Raw genomic sequence first — 22,359 nt, 5'->3', positions numbered from 1 at the left:
CAATTATGTGGAAAACTTCCCCATGAAGTTCCCACTCTGCCGGGTGGAGGTCGTGCCTACTGAGGAAGTCTGCTTCCCAGTTTCCATTCCCGGAATGAAACACTGCTGACAGTGTTATCACATGATTTTCCGCCCAGCGAAAAGTCCTTGCAGTTTTTTCCACTGCCCTCCTGCTTCTTGTGCCGCCCTGTCTATTTACGTGGGCGACTGCCGTGATGTTTTATCCCACTGGATCAATACCGGCTGACCTTGAAGCAGAGGTCTTGCTAAGCTTAGAGCATTATAAATTTACCCTTAGCTATATTTATGTGGAGAAAAATCTCCAGACTTGATCACACTCCCTGGAAATTTTTTCCTTGTGTGACTGCTCCCCAGCCTCTCGGGCTGGCCTCCGTGGTCACCAACATCCAAAACTGAATGCCGAATCTGCGGCCCTCTAGAAGATGAGCACTCTGTAACCACCACAGGAGAGACACCCTTGTCCTTGGATATAGGGTTATCCGCTGATGCATCTGAAGATGCGATCCAGACCATTTGTCCAGCAGATCCCACTGAAAAGTTCTTGCATGAAATCTGCCGACTGGAATTGCTTCGAAGGAAGTCACCATTTTTTTACCATGGCCCTTGTGCAATGATGCACTGATTTTAGGAGGTTCCTGACTAGCTCGGATAACTCCCTGGCTTTCTCTTCCGGGAGAAACACCTTTTTCTGGACTGTGTCCAGAATCATCCCTAAGCACAGGAGACTTGTTGTCGGGATCAGCTGCGATTTTGGAATATTTAGAATCCACTCCTGCTGTTGTAACAGTATCCGAGATAGTGCTACTCCGACCTCCAACTGTTCCCTGGACTTTGCCCTTATCAGGAGATCGTCCAAGTAAGGGATAATTAAGACGCCTTTTCTTCGAAGAAGAACCATCATTTCGGCCATTACCTTGGTAAAGACCAGGGGTGCCGTAGACAATCCAAACGGCAGCGTCTGAAACTGATAGTGACAGTTCTGTACCACGAACCTGAGGTACCCTTAGTGATAAGGGCAAATTTTGGACATGGAGGTAAGCATCCCTGATGTCTCGGGACACCAGATAGTCCCCTTCTTCCCGGTTCGTTATCACTGCTCTGAGTGACTCCATCTTGATTTGAACCTTTGTAAGTGTTCACATTTTTTTAGATTTAGAATAGGTCTCACCTAGCCTTCTGGCTTCAGTACCACAATATAGTGTGAAATAATACCCCCTTTTCTTGTTGTAGGAGGGGTAATTTAATTATCACCTGCTGGGAATACAGCTCGTGAATTTTTTCCCATACTGCCTCCTTGTCGGAGGGAGACCTTGGTAAAGCAGACTTCAGGAGCCTGCGCAGGGGAAACGTCTCGACATTCCAAACTGTACCCCTGGGATACTACTTGTAGGATCCAGGGGTCCTGTACGGTCTCAGCGTCATGCTGAGAGCTTGTCAGAAGCGGTGGAACGCTTCTGTTCCTGGGAATGGGCTGCCTGCTGCAGTCTTCTTCCCTTTCCTCTATCCCTGGGCAGATATGACTCTTATAGGGACGAAAGGACTGAAGCTGAAAAGACGGTGTCTTTTTCTGCAGAGATGTGACTTAGGGTAAAAACGGTGGATTTTCCAGCAGTTGCCGTGGCCACCAGGTCCGATGGACCGACCCCAAATAACTCCTCTTCCTTTATACGGCAATACACCTTTGTGCCGTTTGGAATCTGCATCACCTGACCACTGTCGTGTCCATAAACATCTTCTGGCAGATATGGACATCGCACTTACTCTTGATGCCAGAGTGCAAATATCCCTCTGTGCATCTCGCATATATAGAAATACATCCTTTAAATGCTCTATAGTCAATAAAATACTGTCCCTGTCAAGGGTATCAATATTTTTAGTCAGGGAATCCGACCAAGCCACCCCAGCTCTGCACATCCAGGCTGAGGCGATCGCTGGTCGCAGTATAACACCAGTATGTGTGTATATACTTTTTATGATATTTTTCCAGCCTCCTGTCAGCTGGCTCCTTGAGGACGGCCCTATCTATAGACGGTACCGCCACTTGTTCTGATAAGCGTGTGAGCGCCTTATCCACCCTAAGGGGTGTTTCCCAACGCGCCCTAACTTCTGGCGGGAAAGGGTATACCGCCCATATTTTCTATCGGGGGGGAACCCACGCATCATCACACACTTCATTTAATTTATCTGATTCAGGAAAAACTACGGTAGTTTTTTCACATCCCACATAATACCCTCTTTTGTGGTACTTGTAGTATCAGAAATATGTAACACCTCCTTCATTGCCCTTAACGTGTGGCCCTAATAAGGAATACGTTTGTTTATTCACCGTCGACACTGGATTCAGTGTCCCTGTCTGTGTCTGTGTCGACCGACTAAAGTAAACGGGCGTTTTAAAAACCCCTGACGGTGTTTTTGAGACGTCTGGACCGGTACTAATTGTTTGTCGGCCGTCTCATGTCGTCAACCGACCTTGGCGCGTGTTGACATTATCACGTAATTCCCTAAATAAGCCATCCATTCCGGTGTCGACTCCCTAGAGAGTGACATCACCATTACAGGCAATTGCTCCGAATCCTCACCAACATCGTCCTCATACATGTCGACACACACGTACCGACACACAGCACACACACAGGGAATGCTCTGATAGAGGACAGGACCCACTAGCCCTTTGGAGAGACAGAGGGAGAGTTTGCCAGCACACACCAAAAACGCTATAATTATATAGGGACAACCTTATATAAGTGTTTTCCCTTATAGCATCTTTTTTATATATTTCTAACGCCAAATTAGTGCCCCCCCTCTCTGTTTTAACCCTGTTTCTGTAGTGCAGTGCAGGGGAGAGCCTGGGAGCCTTCCCTCCAGCCTTTCTGTGAGGGAAAATGGCGCTGTGTGCTGAGGAGATAGGCCCCGCCCCTTTTTCGGCGGCCTCGTCTCCCGCTCTTAACGGATTCTGGCAGGGGTTAAATATCTCCATATAGCCCCCGGAGGCTATATGTGAGGTATTTTTAGCCAAAAAAGGTTTTCATTTGCCTCCCAGGGCGCCCCCCTCCCAGCGCCCTGCACCCTCAGTGACTGCCGTGTGAAGTGTGCTGAGAGGAAAATGGCGCACAGCTGCAGTGCTGTGCGCTACCTTAAGAAGACTGAGGAGTCTTCTGCCGCCGATTCTGGACCTCTTCTCGTTTCAGCATCTGCAAGGGGGCCGGCGGCGAGGCTCCGGTGACCATCCAGGCTGTACCTGTGATCGTCCCTCTGGAGCTAATGTCCAGTAGCCAAGAAGCCAATCCATCCTGCACGCAGGTGAGTTCACTTCTTCTCCCCTAAGTCCCTCGTTGCAGTGATCCTGTTGCCAGCAGGACTCACTGTAAAATAAAAAACCTAAGCTAAACTTTTCTAAGCAGCTCTTTAGGAGAGCCACCTAGATTGCACCCTTCTCGGCCGGGCACAAAAATCTAACTGAGGCTTGGAGGCAGGTCATAGGGGGAGGAGCCAGTGCACACCACCTGATCCTAAAGCTTTACTTTTTGTGCCCCGTCTCCTGCGGAGCCGCTATTCCCCATGGTCCTTTCAGGAACCCCAGCATCCACTAGGACGATAGAGAAATAAGATTTTACGCACCGGTAAATCTATTTCTCGTAGTCCGTAGTGGATGCTGGGGACTCCGTAAGGACCATGGGGAATAGACGGGCTCCGCAGGAGACTGGGCACTCTATAAGAAAGATTTGGTACTATCTGGTGTGCACTGGCTCCTCCCTCTATGCCCCTCCTCCAGACCTCAGTTAGGATACTGTGCCCGGAAGAGCTGACACAATAAGGAAGGATTTGGAATCCCGGGTAAGACTCATACCAGCCACACCAATCACACCGTATAACTCGTGATACTATACCCAGTTAACAGTATGAAATATAACTGAGCCTCTCAACAGATGGCTCAACAATAACCCTTTAGTTAACCAATAACTATATACAAGTATTGCAGACAATCCGCACTTGGGACGGGCGCCCAGCATCCACTACGGACTACGAGAAATAGATTCACCGGTGAGTAAAATCTTATTTTCTCTAACGTCCTAAGTGGATGCTGGGAACTCCGTAAGGACCATGGGGATTATACCAAAGCTCCCAAACGGGCGGGAGAGTGCGGATGACTCTGCAGCACCGAATGAGCAAACTCTAGGTCCTCCTCAGCCAGGGTATCAAACTTGTAGAATTTAGCAAATGTGTTTGACCCCGACCAAGTAGCTGCTCGGCAAAGTTGTAAAGCCGAGACCCCTCGGGCAGCCGCCCAAGAAGAGCCCACCTTCCTCGTGGAATGGGCTTTTACAGATTTAGGATGCGGCAGTCCAGCCGCAGAATGTGCAAATTGAATCGTGCTACAGATCCAGCGAGCAGATAAATAGCGAGTCAGTCTTTCTGACTCCAGCTGTCCTGGAAACATAGATTTTCAGGGCCCGGACTACGTCCAGCAACTTGGAATCCTCCAAGTCACGAGTAGCCGCAGGCACCACAATAGGCTGGTTCAAATGAAAAGCTGAAACCACCTTTGGGAGAAATTGGGGACGAGTCCTCAATTCCGCCCTATCCATATGGAAAATCAGATAAGGGCTTTTACATGATAAAGCCGCTAATTCTGACACACACCTGGCCGAAGCCAAGGCCAACAGCATGACCACTTTCCACGTGAGATATTTTAAATCCACAGTTTTAAGTGGTTCAAACCAATGTGACTTTAGGAAATTCAACACCACGTTGAGTTCCCAAGGTGCCACTGGGGGCACAAAAGGGGGCTGAATATGCAGCACTCCCTTAACAAATGTCTGAACTTCAGGTAGTGAAGCCAGTTCTTTCTGGAAGAAAATCGATAGAGCCGAAATCTGGACCTTAATGGAACCCAATTTTAGGCCCATAGTCACCCCTGACTGTAGGAAGTGCAGAAAACGGCCCAGCTGAAATTCCTCCGTTGGGGCCTTCCTGGCCTCACACCACGCAACATATTTTCGCCATATGCGGTGATAATGGTTTGCGGTCACTTCTTTCCTAGCTTTAATCAGCGTAGGGATGACTTCCTCCGGAATGCCCTTTTCCTTCAGGATCCGGCGTTCAACCGCCATGCCGTCAAACGCAGCCGCGGTAAGTCTTGGAACAGACAGGGCCCCTGCTGCAGCAGGTCCTGTCTGAGCGGCAGAGGCCATGGGGCCTCTGAGATCATTTCTTGAAGTTCTGGGTACCAAGCTCTTCTTGGCCAATCCGGAAAAATGAGTATAGTTCTTACTCCTCTTCGTCTTATTATCCTCAGTACCTTGGGTATGAGAGGAAGAGGAGGGAACACATAAACCGACTGGTACACCCACGGTGTCACTAGAGCGTCCACAGCTATTGCCTGAGGGTCTCTCGACCTGGCGCAATATCTTTCTAGCTTTTTGTTGAGGCGGGACGCCATCATGTCCACCTGTGGCCGTTCCCAGCGATTTACAATCAGCTGAAAGACTTCTGGATGAAGTCCCCACTCTCCCGGGTGGAGGTCGTGCCTGCTGAGGAAGTCTGCTTCCCAGTTGTCCACTCCCGGAATGAACACTGCTGACAGTGCTAACACGTGATTTTCCGCCCATCGGAGAATCCTTGTGGCTTCTGCCATCGCCGTCCTGCTTCTCGTGCCGCCCTGTCGGTTTACATGGGCGACCGCCGTGATGTTGTCTGACTGGATCAGTACCGGCTGGTTTTGAAGCAGGGGTCTTGCCTGAATTAGGGCATTGTAGATGGCCCTTAGTTCCAGAATATTTATGTGTAGGGAAATCTCCTGGCTTGACCATAGCCCTTGGAAGTTTCTTCCATGTGTGACTGCCCCCCAGCCTCGAAGGCTGGCATCCGTGGTCACCAGGACCCAGTCCTGTATGCCGAATCTGCGGCCCTCTAGAAGATGAGCCCTCTGCAGCCACCACAGCAGAGACACCCTGGTCCTTGGAGACAGGGTTATCAGCCGATGCATCTGAAGATGGGATCCGGACCACTTGTCCAAGAGATCCCACTGAAAGATTCTTGCATGGAACCTGCCGAATGGAATCGCTTCGTAGGAAGCTACCATTTTTCCCAGGACTCGCGTGCAGTGATGCACCGAGACCTGTTTTGGTTTCAGGAGATCTCTGACTAGAGACGACAACTCCTTGGCTTTCTCCTCCGGGAGAAACACCTTTTTCTGGTCTGTGTCCAGAACCATCCCCAGGAACAGTAGACGTGTCGTAGGAACCAGCTGTGACTTTGGAATATTCAGAATCCAACCGTGCTGTTGTAGCACCTCCCGAGATAGTGCTACCCCGACCAACAACTGCTCCCTGGACCTCGCCTTTATAAGGAGATCGTCCAAGTATGGGATAATTAAAACTCCCTTTTTTCGAAGGAGTATCATCATTTCGGCCATTACCTTGGTAAATACCCTCGGTGCCGTGGACAGACCAAACGGCAACGTCTGGAATTGGTAATGACAGTCCTGTACCACAAATCTGAGGTACTCCTGGTGAGGAAGGTAAATGGGGACATGTAGGTAAGCATCCTTGATGTCCAGTGATACCATGTAATCCCCTTCCTCCAGGCTTGAAATAACCGCCCTGAACGATTCCATCTTGAACTTGAACCTTTTTATATAGGTGTTCAAGGATTTCAAATTTAAAATGGGTCTCACCGAACCGTCCGGTTTCGGTACCACAAACATTGTGGAATAGTAACCCCTTCCTTGTTGAAGGAGGGGTACCTTGACTATCACCTGCTGCGAATACAGCTTGTGAATTGCCTCCAGCACTGCCTCCCTGTCCGGGGGAGCTGTTGGCAAGGCAGATTTGAGGAAACGGCGAGGGGGAGACGTCTCGAATTCCAGCTTGTACCCCTGAGATACTACTTGTAGAATCCAGGGATCCACCCGTGAGCGAGCCCACTGGTCGCTGAAGTTCTTGAGACGGGCCCCCACCGTACCTGGCTCCGCCTGTGGAGCCCCAGCGTCATGCGGTGGACTTAGAGGAAGCGGGGGAGGGCTTTTGCTCCTGGGAACTGGCTGTATGCTGCAGCTTTTTTCCTCTACCTCTGGGCAGAAAGGACGCACCTTTAACCCGCTTGCCTTTCTGGGGCCGAAAGGACTGTACCTGATAATACGGTGCTTTCTTTGGCTGTGAGGGAACATGGGGTAAAAATGCTGACTTCCCAGCTGTCGCTGTGGAAACGAGGTCCGAGAGACCATCCCCAAACAACTCCTCACCCTTGTAAGGCAAAACTTCCATGTGCCTTTTAGAATCTGCATCCCCTGTCCACTGCCGAGTCCATAAACCCCTCCTGGCAGAAATGGACATTGCACTTATTTTAGATGCCAGCCGGCAAATATCCCTCTGTGCATCTCTCATGTATAAGACTGCGTCTTTAATATGCTCTATGGTTAGCAATATAGAGTCCCTGTCAGGGCCGGATCCGGGGCTTCTGGCGCCCCGGGCGGCATTGGGGGGCGTGGTCATTTACGCCCCCTGTAGACTGGAATGATGCGCGGTGCGCGATGACGTCATCGCGCACCGCACATCAAAGGTCCTCTCCACGAAGGGAAACTAGACGCGTGGACCTTGGCTGTGCGGTGCGCGATGACGTCATCGCGCACCGCACAGTAAAGGACCTCTCCACGAAGGGAAACTAGACGCGTACACGTCTAGTTTCCCTTCCCAGCGGCCAGCGGCAGCAGGGCGACAGCGGGGGCCGGGGGGCACACACTGCAGCAGCGGATCTTGCCCTGGTGCGGCGCCCTCCGGAGGGCGCCCTGCGCCCTCCGGAAGGCGGCGCCCCGGGCAAAAGTCCTGCTTGCCCATGGCAAGATCCGCTACTGGTCCCTGTCTAAGGTATCAATATTTTCTGACAGGGAATCTGACCACGCAGCAGCAGCACTGCACATCCATGCTGAAGCTGAGTGTGTATAAACAGACTTCAGGATAGCCTCCTGCTTCTTATCAGCAGGCTCCTTTAGGGCGGCCATGTCCGGAGACGGTAGTGCCACCTTCTTTGACAGGCGTGTGAGCGCTTTATCTACCCTAGGGGATCTCTCCCAACGTGACCTATCCTCTGGCGGGAAAGGGTACGCCATTAGTAACTTTTTAGAAATTACTAGTTTCTTATGGGGGGAAGCCCACGCTTCTTCACACACTTCATTTAATTCATCAGAAGGGGGAAAAACCACTGGTAGTTTTTTCTCCCCAAACATAATACCCTTTTTTGTGGTACCTGGGGTAATATCAGAAATGTGCAACACATTTTTTATTGCCGTAATCATGTAACGTGTGGCTCTATTGGAATGTACACTAGTCTCATCATCGTCGACACTGGAGTCAGTATCTGTGTCGACATCTGTGTCTGCCATCTGAGGTAGCGGGCGTTTTAGAGCCCCTGATGGCTTTTGAGACGTCTGGGCAGGCACGGGCTGAGAAGCCGGCTGTCCCACATATGTCGTCAAACCTTTTATGTAAGGAGTTGACACTGTCGCGTAATTCCTTCCACATATCCATCCACTCAGGTGTCGACCCCGCAGGGGGTGACATCACATTTATCGACACCTGCTCCGCCTCCACATAAGCCTCCTCATCAAACATGTCGACACAGCCGTACCGACACCGCACACACACAGGCACACTCTGACTGAGGACTGGACCCCACAAAGCCCTTTGGGGAGACAGAGAGAGTATGCCAGCACACACCAGAGCGCTATATAAAACAGGGATACACACTACACAGTGATTTTACCCCTTATAGCTGCTTATATATCACAGATTGCGCCTAAATTTAGTGCCCCCCCCCTCTTTTTTTTACCCTATGTAGTCTGGAACTGCAGGGGAGAGCCTGGGGAGCGATCCTTCCAGCGGAGCTGTGAGGGAAAATGGCGCCAGTGTGCTGAGGGAGAAAGCCCCGCCACTTTTCCGGCGGGTTTCTCCCGCTTTTTTTATACAGTTATGGCAGGGGATTTTACACATAAGTAAGGTACTTATATTGCAGCCCAGGGTGCCCCCCCTCCCCCAGCGCCCTGCACCCATCAGTGACCGGAGTATGTGGTGTGCCTGGGGAGCAATGGCGCACAGCTGCAGTGCTGTGCGCTACCTTAATGAAGACCAAAGTCTTCTGCCGCCGATTTCCAGGAACGTCTTCTTGCTTCTGGCTTTGCTAGGGGGACGGCGGCGCGGCTCCGGGACCGGACGACCGAGGCTGGGCCTGTGTTCGATCCCTCTGGAGCTAATGGTGTCCAGTAGCCTAGAAGCCCAAGCTAGCTGCAAGCAGGTAGGTTCGCTTCTCTCCCCTAGGTCCCCTGTTGCCAGCAGATCTCACTGAAAATAAAAAACCTAAATATTACTTTCTTTCTAAGAGCTCAGGAGAGCCCCTAGTGTGCATCCAGCTCAGCCGGGCACAAAATTCTAACTGAGGTCTGGAGGAGGGTCATAGAGGGAGGAGCCAGTGCACACCAGGTAGTCCTAAAGCTTTCTTTAGTTGTGCCCAGTCTCCTGCGGAGCCGCTATTCCCCATGGTCCTTACGGAGTTCCCAGCATCCACTTAGGACGTTAGAGAAAAGCATTTGCAGCAGCATCCACCTCTGAATTAGGTCCTTAAGGAGCTTTATACATGTGATCTAATGGTTCTAGATTAAAAAAAGTTCAATTTCCCAATAAACGATGGTCTGTTAGTGGGACTGTTACACACTGAAAGACCAATCATTTCACAGTAACTGAACAGTCACATGTCTTTGGGGAGCGAGGAACTAATTTTATATTCAAAAGCTTAGTAAATTACCTTTTCGGAGACTGGATCCGAGAAACTGCCTTCCACGGTTGAAAATCTGGGCTACTACAATATTCCCGCAATTCTTCTAGTGCTTTCCTAGTTTCCTCCTCACCCTGCTTCCTGTATTCTTCCTCTGACAGCAGACGTGGTGGTGTGGGTTTGCTTCTAGATTTGGCAATGGTCCTGCAATTTTAAACAGAATTTAATGTTGTAGATTCCTCCACTTTGTGTCTCAAGAGACTGCCCTTTTTAGAATATGAACCAGCACACCATTCATACACCCGGGTTATCTGACCATGTTCAGTCTTGATCTATATTGCAATACTTGCTTCTTTATTCTCTTCACATATAAAAGAATTGAAATACACTTTCATTTAATAGGACATTTTACTTTTCAAAAATATTGAGAATTATTCTCACCTATAATTCCATTTCGTGCAAACTGGGCCACCAGAGTCTAGATAGAAACCAAAGCAGCACCTCAACAGATTGTAATGCTTCCAGAATAATTATTTTGGGAGGCCCATAAAGAGGGTTGGTATGGAAGATTTATGTAAAAGGAATTTGTTTGGGAAGAAAATGTACGTTTCTATTGCACTTCATCATCAAAGGTAAACATCATTAGTAAGGGGCTACTGCATTCATGCTGCTGCACGAACTTTCACAAAGTACTTAGAAGTGTACTAAGTATTTAGAAGTGTACTTTTTAAAAGATATCCTCATCCAAATGGGCTTGCATTCATTGAACGGACCATGATTTACCTTTGGTGAGATTTTATCTCTTCCAGTAATTAAGCAGTTGTTACAATAGGGAGTGCGCACTTTTCTGAAGATGCTCTCTTCCATTTGCTATGAAGGTAGGCTACAAGTGTGATAACGCATATGAAGGAGAAGTGAATTATCATCCGCGATAGAGGATAGACTAACAAAAAAAACAAAAAAAAAAGAAGATGTTTCTATCCTTTGAATAAGTACTTTCACCTTATTCAATAGACCGGCTGCACAAGACTGCAAAAGGTGCAAGACTCATTTCTGGAGATCTTTAAGTTACCTCAGCAAAGAACGCTGCACTATGATATTTGAAGTTTAATTACCTTTGAAGGAAGGCCTGCTGCAAAATTGATAGTGGATCACTTCACCTGAGCAGTCATAGCTAATCAAGGCAGCACACAGTTTTAATTGAATTACTGTGGAAGCCTTCCTTGGTTTTCCTTATTTTATTGTAATCCATGAAGGAGTTACATGTGTTTCAGTTTAGGTTCTGAATAGGCCACCTGCTTTGATAACTAGAAATGACAAATAATACAGACCTCAGATATAGATTACAGCTTACTTGTTACTGCTTAACACCAGTGATGATCATTTAGGACCTTAAGCAGAGTTAAACATACGTTTAATGACATTTTGCGTGTTTTAGCACTATGGGGTCAAATACTATTCGCTGCCAAGGGTGCGATGTGCCAATGCCACGGCGTTTCAACTCCGGCAACAGCACCCGATGTCTCAGCCTTTTCAGGCTGAAATCAGCCCCAATTCGCACGAAATTACTCAGAGCTCTATGGAGCAGCAAGTACTGTTGTGCGAATGCGGGATCCCGTAAAGTGCGGCCGCAATGAATCGCACCTGCGAGATCATTGCGGCTAACAAGACTGACCACTATTTATTTATATTTTGGTATTATTGCCACAGAGCAACAAAACAAAAAGTTAGACTCTTTTTGGCGGCACGCTTTTAGATAAGTGTGTTTTAAAATAAAACTTTGAATAATTAATTCAATAAAATATTGTATTAACAAGTATTGACCCGTATTTCTCAATACATCTAATTCTGTAACCTGATTGCAATCTCGAGTGTAATATACACTTAATACATAAAAATGGAAAGTAGTGTAAGTGTTCACACAATATAAATAGCTAATTGTGTACTCCTTCCACCATGATCTGAATTGTTAAGGTGAAAATATATGTAATCCAAAGCTCGGTAGCGTGACAGTATTACCCACAGTACATACAGTAATTCTGAGGTCATAAATCTTGGTATTAGAAGAGTGGGTCCTGTCCGCTATAGCATCTAGAGCATAGTTTTAGCACTACATATGCTGTTAATCCTAGTGCACACAAGTACGGTAGTTGCAGAGTAGTACACATTTGAAACAGATCTACACCTTACGTCAGCAGAGGAATAACGGTCATAACTGGGTGCTTAAACGTAGGCAAAGTTCAGTGAGCATGCCGAGAAAACTGTGGGCTGAAGGGTACAATGTGCCTCTTTATAGGCACACTGTCTGCATCTAGTATAGGGGCAGGTGAAAGTACGTTCTAATGACTATGGTGACTAGTATCAAACCAAGCATAATAAGGGACGTGTGAATGCGACAGAAAATTTGTTGAATGCTGCATACGGCCGAATGTACACATTTTTTCATGCATGCAATGTGGTAGCATCAATCCAACTTTGCATCAGGTCCTTGATATCTAACCTGTATCCTCTTTATTGAGTGAAGTATAGCAACCACCTATTTGAAGTCATGTTCTCAAGTTGAAAACCAAAAGAGAGACAGCCTGCCTACTAATGGGCTTCTGTTATCTGTCCACGTTTCAATATTCTAGCCTTCCTGTGAATGGACTGCAGATGCCTTAAATAAATCTAATGCTTTTCTTATAATTGGCAAGGTGGCTGCCCTCTAGTAGCTCTGGATTTTGGATAACAGAACACCTGCCCCATCCAAACCTCAGGGACCTAATAATACCTGTAACTGCAACTTTTAGCAAGAGTGAGGAAATGGACTATTACCAGGCAACCTTCAAAGGAGGAATCCATTCTACAGTCCATGACAATTTTAAAGACCCCTGGGGTCATCAAATATGGGGCAGGATATGGATGTCTTAGAAACCTTGACAGGTTTTAAAGGGAAAGCATTCGATATCCCGGATGCCGGATCCCGACAACTATTCTCCCTCTTGGGGTGTACACGGCACCCCTAGTGGGAGAATAGTGTGGCACGCTTTTTTGCACTCACCCCACTGCCTGCATTCCGGCTGTCAAGATCCCGGCAGCCGGATATCGTAGTAGACCCGTTTTAAAAGGTATCTATCTCAGAAAGTAGTATTTCTGCCTAGTCAACCAAATACTTTTTCCTAATGGATTTAGGCCAGAAATACATCCAATGAAACTTGTAAAAAACAAAACAAAATTCCAGCCAACTAAACGCCTGTTAATCAACATATAAAAATGACCTTTTAGCACAGATAAAAACTAATTTGATCATTAAAGATAAAACAAAAAAAATAAGAGCAGTTGTTAATGAAACAAAAGAACGACCCCACCACCCAAGCCTATGTGGTTCGGCAGCTGCTTCTGACATAGCACAGACCGATATCTACTTCATATCCCTATTTCTCCTTGTATGATATAACCACCAGACCGAGTATAATTCATTTTAATGAACAGACCAATTTTTATGTATTGCCAATAAGGGGGAATACAATTAGCCATGGGAGTTTACAGCAGGGTCTATCCAATTAGCTCTGTAGTGGACTTAGGGCCTAATTCAGTAAGGAAATACACAATAAATTGCCTGTTTCCAGGTTTGCAACACCTGTTAACACATAGGTCCAGGAAATTAACCTGGCTCCTATGTGTTACTGCCCGAAAGCAGATAAGACCGTGGCTACCCCCATTTTTTACACCAATTGATTTTCCTCCTAAGGGGTGTATTCAATTCAAGTCGGATTTCCCGGCTTGTAGGATTAACGGGAGTTTAAGGTCAAATCCAGATTCGACCTATTCAATCATACTCCTGTTTATCCACCAAATCAGAAAATCCGACGTGTCGGATAGCACGTGGATCGGCAGCTTAATTTGTCTGATACGCAGCCAAACCCGACAGGGTTTAGCCCAGCTTCCGTTTAAAATAAATAAGATTTTACTGACCGGTAAATCTATTTCTCGTAGTCCGTAGTGGATGCTGGGACTCCGTAAGGACCATGGGGAATAGCGGCTCCGCAGGAGACTGGGCACAACTAAAGAAAGCTTTAGGACTACCTGGTGTGCACTGGCTCCTCCTACTATGACCCTCCTCCTGACCTCAGTTAGGATACTGTGCCCGGAAGAGCTGACACAATAAGGAAGGATTTTGAATCCCGGGTAAGACTCATACCAGCCACACCAATCACACCGTATAACTCGTGATACTATACCCAGTTAACAGTATGAAATATAACTGAGCCTCTCAACAGATGGTTCAACAATAACCCTTTAGTTAGGCAATAACTATATACAAGTATTGCAGACAATCCGCACTTGGGATGGGCGCCCAGCATCCACTACGGACTACGAGAAATAGATCTACCGGTGAGTAAAATCTTATTTTCTCTGACGTCCTAAGTGGATGCTGGGACTCCGTAAGGACCATGGGGATTATACCAAAGCTCCCAAACGGGCGGGAGAGTGCGGATGACTCTGCAGCACCGAATGAGCAAACTCTAGGTCCTCCTCAGCCAGGGTATCAAACTTGTAGACTCTTGCAAAAGTGTTTGAACCCGACCAAGTAACAGCTCAGGAAAATTGTAAAGCCGAAACCCCTCGGGCAGCCGCCCAAGAAGAGCCCCTTTCCTCGTGGAATGGGCTTTTACAGATTTAGGGTGCGGCAGTCCAGCCACAGAATGTGCAAGTTGAATCGTGCTACAGATCCAGCGAGCAATAGTCTGCTTAGAAGCAGGATCACCCAGCTTGTTGGGTGCATATAGGATAAATAGCGAGTCAGTTTTCCTGACTCCAGCCGCCTGGAAACATATATTTTTCAGGGCCCTGACTACGTCCAGTAACTTGGAATCCTCCAAGTCTTTAGTAGCCGCAGACACCACAATAGGTTGGTTCACATGAAACACTGATACCACCTTAGGAAGGAATTGGGAACGAGTCCTCAATTCCGCCCTATCCATATAAAAAATCAGATAAGGGCTTTTGCATGATAAAACCGCCAATTCTGATACACGCCTGGCCGACGCCAAGGCCAACAGCATGACCACTTTCCACGTGAGGTATTTTAGCTCCACGGATTTAAGTGGCTCAACCCAATGCGACCTCAGGAAATCCAACACCACGTTGAGATCCCACGGTGCCACTGGAGGCACAAACGGGGGGCTGACTATGCAGCACTCCCTTAACAAAAGTCTGAACTTCAGGCAGTGAAGCCAGTTCTATTTTGGAAGAAAATCAATAGAGCCGAAATCTGGACCTTAATGGAACCCAATTTTAGGCCCATAGTCACCCCTGACTGTAGGAAGTGCAGAAATCGACCTAGCTGAAATTCCTCCGTTGGGGCCTTCCTGGCCTCACAGCACGCAACATATTTCCGCCATATGCGGTGATAATGGTTTGCGCTCACTTCTTTCCTAGCTTTAATTAGCGTAGGGATAACTTCCTCCGGAATGCCCTTTTCCTTCAGGATCCGGCGTTCAACCGCCATGCCGTCAAACGCAGCCGCGGTACGTCTTGGAACAGACAGGCCCCCTGCTGCAGCAGGTCCTGTCTGAGCGGCAGAGGCCATGGGTCCTCAGATCATTTCTTGGTGTTCTGGGTACCAAGCTCTTCTTGGCCAATCCGGAACAATGAGTATAGTTCTTACTTCTCTCCTTCTTATTATTCTCATTACCCTGGGTATGAGAGGCAGAGAAGGGAACACATACACCGACTGGTACACCCACGGTGTTGCCAGAGCGTCCACAGCTATCGCCTGAGGGTCCCTTGACCTGGCGCATTATCTTTTTAGCTTTTTGTTGAGGCGGGACGCCATCATGTCCACCTGTGGCCTTTCCCAACGGTGTACAATCATTTGGAAGACTTCTGGATGAAGTCCCCACTCTCCCGGGTGAAGGTCGTGTCTGCTGAGAAAGTCTGCTTCCCAGTTGTCCACTCCGGGAATGAACACTGCTGACAGTGCTAACACATGATTTTCCGCCCATTGGAGAATCCTTGTGGCTTCTGCCATCGCCATCCTGCTTCTTGTGCCGCCCTGTCGGTTTACATGAGCGACCGCCGTGATGTTGTCTGACTGGATCAGCACCGGCCGGTGTTGAAGCAGGGGTCTAGCCTGACTTAGGGCATTGTAAATGGCCCTTAGTTCCAGAATATTTATGTGTAGGGAAGTCTCCTGACTTGTCCATAGTCCTTGGAAGTTTCTTCCATGTGTGACTGCCCCCCAGCCTCGAAGGCTGGCATCCGTGGTCACCAGGACCCAGTCCTGTATGCCGAATCTGCGGCCCTCTAGAAGATGAGCACTCTGCAGCCACCACAACAGCGACACCCTGGCCCTTGGAGACAGGGTTATAAGCCGATGCATTTGAAGATGCGACCCGGACCACTTGTCCAACAGATCCCACTGGAAGATACTTGCATGGAACCTGCCGAATGGAATTTCTTCGTAAGAAGCTACCATCTTTCCCAGGGCTCGCGTGCATTGATGCACCGACACCTGTATTTGTATTAGGAGGTCTCTGTCTAGAGAAGACAACTCCTTGGACTTCTCCTCCGGGAGAAACCCTTTTTTTTCTTGTTCTGTGTCCAGAACCATACCCAGGAACAGTAGACGCGTCGTAGGAACCAGCTGCGACTTTGGAATATTCAGAATCCAGCCGTGCTGTTGTAGCACTTCCCGAGATAGTGCTACTCCGACGAACAACTGCTCCCTGGACCTCGCCTTTATAGGGAGATCGTCCAAGTACGGGATAATTATTTCGCCCATTACCTTGGTAAATACCCTCGGTGCCGGGGACAGACCAACGGCAACGTCTGGAATTGGTAATGACAAACCTGTACCACAATTTTGAGGTACTCCTGGTGAGGAGGGTAAATAGGGACATGCAGGTAAGCATCCTTGATGTCCAGTGATACCATGAAATTCTCCAGGCTTGCAAAAATCGCCCTGAGCGATTCCATTTTGAACTTGAACCTTCGTATATAAGTGTTCAAGGAGTTCAATTTTAGAATGGGTCTCACCGAACCGTCTGGTTTCGGTACCACAAACATTTTGGAATAGTAACCCCGGCCTTGTTGAAGGAGGGGTACCTTGATTTCACCTGCTGGAAGTACCGCTTGTGAATTGCCGCCAGTACTACCTCCCTTTCTCCGAGGGCAGCAGGCAAGGCTGATGTGAGGTAACGGCGAGGGGGAGTCGCCTCGAACTCCAGCCTGTATCCCTGTGATACTATTTGCAGAACCTAGGGATCCACCTGTGGGCAAGCCCACTGGTCCCTGAAGTTCCCGAGACGCGCCCCTACCGCACCTGTCTCCACCTGTGGAGCCCCAGCTTCATGCGGTGGACTCAGAGGAAGTGGGGGAAGATTTTTGATCCTGGGAACTGGCTGTCTGGTGCAGCTTTTTCCTTCTTCCCTGGTCTCTGTGCAGAAAGGAAGCGCCTTTGACCCGCTTGCTTTTCTGAAGCCGAAAGGACTGTACCTGAAAATACGGTGCTTTCTTAGGCTGTGAGGAAACCTGAGGTAAAAAATTTTCTTCCCAGCTGTTGCTGTGGATACGAGGTCCCAGAGACCATCCCCAAACAATTCCTCACCCTTATAAGGCAGAATCTCCATGTGCCTTTTACAGGCAGCATCACCTGTCCACTGCCGGGTTTCTAATACCCTCCTGGCAGAATGGACATTGCATTAATTCTGGATGCCAGCCGGCAAATATCCCTCTGTGCATCTCTCATGTATAAGACTGCGTCTTTAATATGCTCTATGGTTAGCAATATAGAGTCCCTGTCATCGCGCACCGCACATCAAAGGACCTCTCCACGAAGGGAAACTAGACGCGTGGACCTTGGCTGTGCGGTGCGCGATGACGTCATCGCGCACCGCACAGTAAAGGACCTCTCCACGAAGGGAAACTAGACGCGTACACGTCTAGTTTCCCTTCCCAGCGGCCAGCGGCAGCAGGGCGACAGCGGGGGCCGGGGGGCACACACTGCAGCAGCGGATCTTGCCCTGGTGCGGCGCCCTCCGGATGGCGCCCTGCGCCCTCCGGAAGGCGGAGCCCCGGGCAAAAGTCCTGCTTGCCCATGGCAAGATCCGCTACTGGTCCCTGTCTAAGGTATCAATATTTTCTGACAGGGAATCTGACCACGCAGCAGCAGCACTGCACATCCATGCTGAAGCTGAGTGTGTATAAACAGACTTCAGGATAGCCTCCTGCTTCTTATCAGCAGGCTCCTTTAGGGCGGCCATGTCCGGAGACGGTAGTGCCACCTTCTTTGACAGGCGTGTGAGCGCTTTATCTACCCTAGGGGATGTCTCCCAACGTGACCTATCCTCTGGCGGGAAAGGGTAAGCCATCAGTAACTTTTTAGAAATTACCAGTTTCTTATCGTGGGAACTCACGCTTCTTTACACACTTCATTCACTCATCTGATGGGGGAACAAAACACTGGCTGCTTTTTCTCCCCAAAAATAAAACCCCTTTTATGTGGTACTTTGGTTCATGTCAGAAATATGTAACACAATTTTCATTGCCGAGATCATGTAACGGATGTTCCTAGTGGATTGTGTATATATCTCAACCTCGTCGACACTGGAGTCAGACTCCGTGTCGACATCTGTGTCTGCCATCTGAGGTAACGGGCGTTTTTTTGAGCCCCTGATGGCCTTTGAGACGCCTGGGCAGGCGCGGGGTGAGAAGCCGGCTGTCCCACAGCTGTTACGTCAATCAGCCTTTTATGTAAGGAGTTGACATTGTCGGTTAATACCTTCCACCTATCCATCCACTCTGGTGTCGGCCCCACAGGGGGCGACATCCCATTTATCGGCCTCTGCTCCGCCTCCACATAACCTTCCTCATCCAACATGTCGACACAGCCGTACCGACACACCGCACACACACAGGGAATGCTCAGACTGAGGACAGGACCCCACAAAGTCCTTTGGGGAGACAGAGAGAGAGTATGCCAGCACACACCAGAGCGCTATATAATGCAGGGATTAACACTATAACTGAGTGATTTTTCCCCCAATAGCTGCTTGTATACATATATTGCACCTAAATTTAGTGCCCCCCCTCTCTTTTTAACCCTTTGAGCCTGAAAACTACAGGGGAGAGCCTGGGGAGCTGTCTTCCAGCTGCACTGTGAAGAAAAAATGGCGCCAGTGTGCTGAGGGAGATAGCCCCGCCCCTTTTTCGGCTGACTTTTCTCCCGCTTTTTTATGTATTCAGGCAGGGGTAATTAATCACATATATAGCCCTGGGACTATATATTGTGGTGATTTGCCAGCCAAGGTGTCTTATATTGCCCTCAGGGCCCCCCCCCCCAGCGCCCTGCACCCATCAGTGACCGGAGTGTGAGGTGTGCATGAGGAGCAATGGCGCACAGCTGCAGTGCTGTGCGCTACCTTGTTGAAGACAGAAGTCTTCTGCCGCCGATTTTCCGGAACACTTCTTGCTTCTGGCTCTGTAAGGGGGCCGGCGGCGCGGCTCCGGGAACGAACACCAAGGTCGGGTCCTGCGGTCGATCCCTCTGGAGCTAATGGTGTCCAGTAGCCTAAGAAGCCCAAACTACCACCTGTTAGGTAGGTTCGCTTCTTCTCCCCTTAGTCCCTCGCTGCAGTGCGTCTGTTGCCAGCAGATCTCACTGTAAAATAAAAAACCTAAATATACTTTCTTTCTAGGAGCTCAGGAGAGCCCTTAGTGTGCATTCAGCTCAGCCGGGCACAAGAATCTAACTGAGGTCTGGAGGAGGGTCATAGTGGGAGGAGCCAGTGCACACCAGGTAGTCCTAAAGCTTTCTTTAGTTGTGCTCAGTCTCCTGCGGAGCCGCTATTCCCCATGGTCCTTACGGAGTCCCAGCATCCACTTAGGACGTCGGAGAAATAAGATTTTAAACCTACCGGTAAATCTTTTTCTCCTAGTCCGTAGCGGATGCAGGGGACTCCGTAAGGACCATGGGGTATAGACAGGCTCCGCAGGAGACATGGGCACTATAAGAAAGACTTTAGGTATGGGTGTGCACTGGCTCCTCCCTCTATGCCCCTCCTCCAGACCTCAGTTAGAGAAACTGTGCCCAGAGGAGACAGACAGTACGAGGAAAGGATTTTTGTTACTCTAAGGGCAAGATTCATACCAGCCCACACCATACACACCGTATAACATGGAATATACGAACCAGTTAACAGTATGAAACAAAACAGCATCAGCCCAAGACTGATCAAAACTGTAACATAACCCTTATGTAAGCAAAAACTATATACAAGTCTTGCAGAATTTAGTCCGCACTGGGACGGGCGCCCAGCATCCTCTACGGACTAGGAGAAAAAGATTTACCGGTAGGTTTAAAATCTTATTTTCTCTTACGTCCTAGAGGATGCTGGGGACTCCGTAAGGACCATGGGGATTATACCGAAGCGCCAGACCGGGCGGGAGAGTGCGGATGACTCTGCAGCACCGATTGAGCAAACATGAGGTCCTCATCAGCCAGGGTATCAAACTTGTAGAATTTTGCAAAAGTGTTTGAACCCGTCCAAGTAGCTGCTCGGCACAGCTGTAATGCAGAGACGCCTCGGGCAGCCGCCCAAGAAGAGCCCACCTTCCTAGTGGAATGGGCCTTTACCGAATCTGGTAACGGCAATCCAGCCATAGAATGAGCCTGCTGAATCGTGTTACAGATCCAGCGGGCAATAGTCTGCTTAGAAGCAGGGGCGCCAACCTTGTTGGCTGCATACAGGACAAACAGTGCCTCTGTTTTCCTAACCCGAGCCGTCCTGGATACATAAACTTTTAAGGCCCTGACTACATCAAGAGACTTGGAATCCTCCAAGTCCCCCGTAGCCACAGGCACCACAATAGGTTGGTTCATATGAAACGATGAAACCACCTTAGGCAGAAATTGAGGAAAAAGTCATCAACTCTGCTCTATCCACATTGAAAATCAGATAGGGGCTTTTGTGAGACAAAGCCGCCAATTCGGACACCCGCCTCGCAGATGCCAAGGCTAACAACATGACTACTTTCCAAGTGAGAAATTTCAACTCAACTGTTTGAAGAGGTTCAAACCAGTGTGACTTAAGGAACTGTAACACCACGCTAAGGTCCCATGGTGCCACTGGGGGCACAAAAGGAGGCTGGATGTGCAGCGCTCCCTTTACAAAAGTCTGGACTTCAGGGAGAGAAGCCAATTTCTTCTGAAAGAATATAGATAGGGCCGAAATCTGTACCTTAATGGAGCCCAACTTCAGGCCCATATCCACTCCTGTCTGTAGAAAGTGGAGAAAACGGCCCAGGTGGAAATCTTCCGTAGGAGCATTCTTGGCTTCACACCAAGAAACATACTTCCTCCAGATACGGTGATAATGTTTCGCCGTCACCTCCTTCCTAGCCCTTATCAGAATAGGGATGACTTCCTCAGGAATACGTTTCCCAGCTAGGATTCGGTATTCAACCGCCATGCCGTCAAACGTTACCACGGTATGTCTTGTAACACGCAGGGCCCCTGCTGCAACAGGTCCTCCCTGAGAGGAAGAGGCCATGGATCTTCTGTGAGCATCTCCTGAAGATCTGAATACCAGGCCCTTCGAGGCCAATCTAGAACAATTAGTATTGTCTGCACTCTTTTTCTTCGAATGATTCTCAATATTTTGGAGATGAGAGGAAGAGGAGGGAATACATAGACCGAATGAAACACCCATGGTGTCACCAGGGCGTCTACCGCTACTGCCTGAGGGTCCCTTGACCTGGCACAATACCTCCAAAGCTTCTTGTTGAGGCGTGACGCCATCATGTCTATTTGTGGAAGTCCCCACTGACTTGTTATCTCTGCAAAAACTTCTTGATGAAGTCCACACTCTCCTGGATGGAGATCGTGGCTGCTGAGGAAGTCTGCTTCCCAGTTGTCTACTCCCGGAATGAAGACTGCTGACAGAGCGCTTACGTGATTTTCCGCCAGCACAGAATCCTTGTGGCTTCCGCCATTGCCACTCTGCTCCTTGTCCCGCCTTGGCGGTTTACATGAGCCACGGCTGTGACGTTGTCTGATTGAATCAGAACCGGTAGGTCGCGAAGAAGATTCTCCGCTTGTCGTAGGCCGTTGTATATGGCCCTTAATTCCAGTATGTTGATTTGTAGACAAGCCTCCTGGCTTGACCATGTTCCCTGAAAATTTCTTCCTTGTGTGACTGCTCCCCATCCTCGGAGGCTTGCGTCCGTGGTCACCAGAACCCAGTCTTGAATGCCGAACCTGCGACCCTCTAGAAGGTGAGCACTCTGCAGCCACCACAGGAGAGACACCCGGGCCCTGGGGGACAGGCTTATTTTCTGATGAATTTGAAGATGGGACCCGGACCACTTGTCCAGAAGGTCCCACTGAAATGTCCTTGCATGAAACCTGCCAAAGGGGATGGCCTCGTAGGTCGCCACCATTTTTCCCATTACTCGAGTGCATTGATGGACTGACACTCTTTTCGGTTTTAACAGGTCTCTGGCCATGTTCTGGAATTCCTGGGCTTTTTCCATCGGGGGAAAAACCCTCTTTTGTTCCGTGTCCAGAATCATGCCTAAGAAAGATAGCAG

At 48.9% G+C, this 22,359-nt stretch overlaps 1 protein-coding gene across 2 annotated transcripts in view; it reads right to left on the bottom strand.

Moving 5' to 3' along the window:
- Positions 1–22,359, bottom strand: part of NEMP1 (nuclear envelope integral membrane protein 1) — a 205,973-nt gene that overhangs the window by 44,938 nt on the left and 138,676 nt on the right. For both annotated transcript variants that reach the window (XM_063952439.1, XM_063952440.1), the window contains exon 8: positions 9,817–9,990. In XM_063952439.1, the coding sequence (XP_063808509.1) occupies positions 9,817–9,990 (174 nt within the window). The remainder of the gene's footprint in view (positions 1–9,816; positions 9,991–22,359) is intronic.

The sequence above is a fragment of the Pseudophryne corroboree genome, chromosome 2 (genome assembly GCF_028390025.1).
Source record: "Pseudophryne corroboree isolate aPseCor3 chromosome 2, aPseCor3.hap2, whole genome shotgun sequence".
Classification (NCBI taxonomy): domain Eukaryota; kingdom Metazoa; phylum Chordata; class Amphibia; order Anura; family Myobatrachidae; genus Pseudophryne; species Pseudophryne corroboree.
The sequence above is the reverse complement of the archived record's forward strand: the minus strand, read 5'-3'. Positions and strand labels throughout refer to the sequence as shown.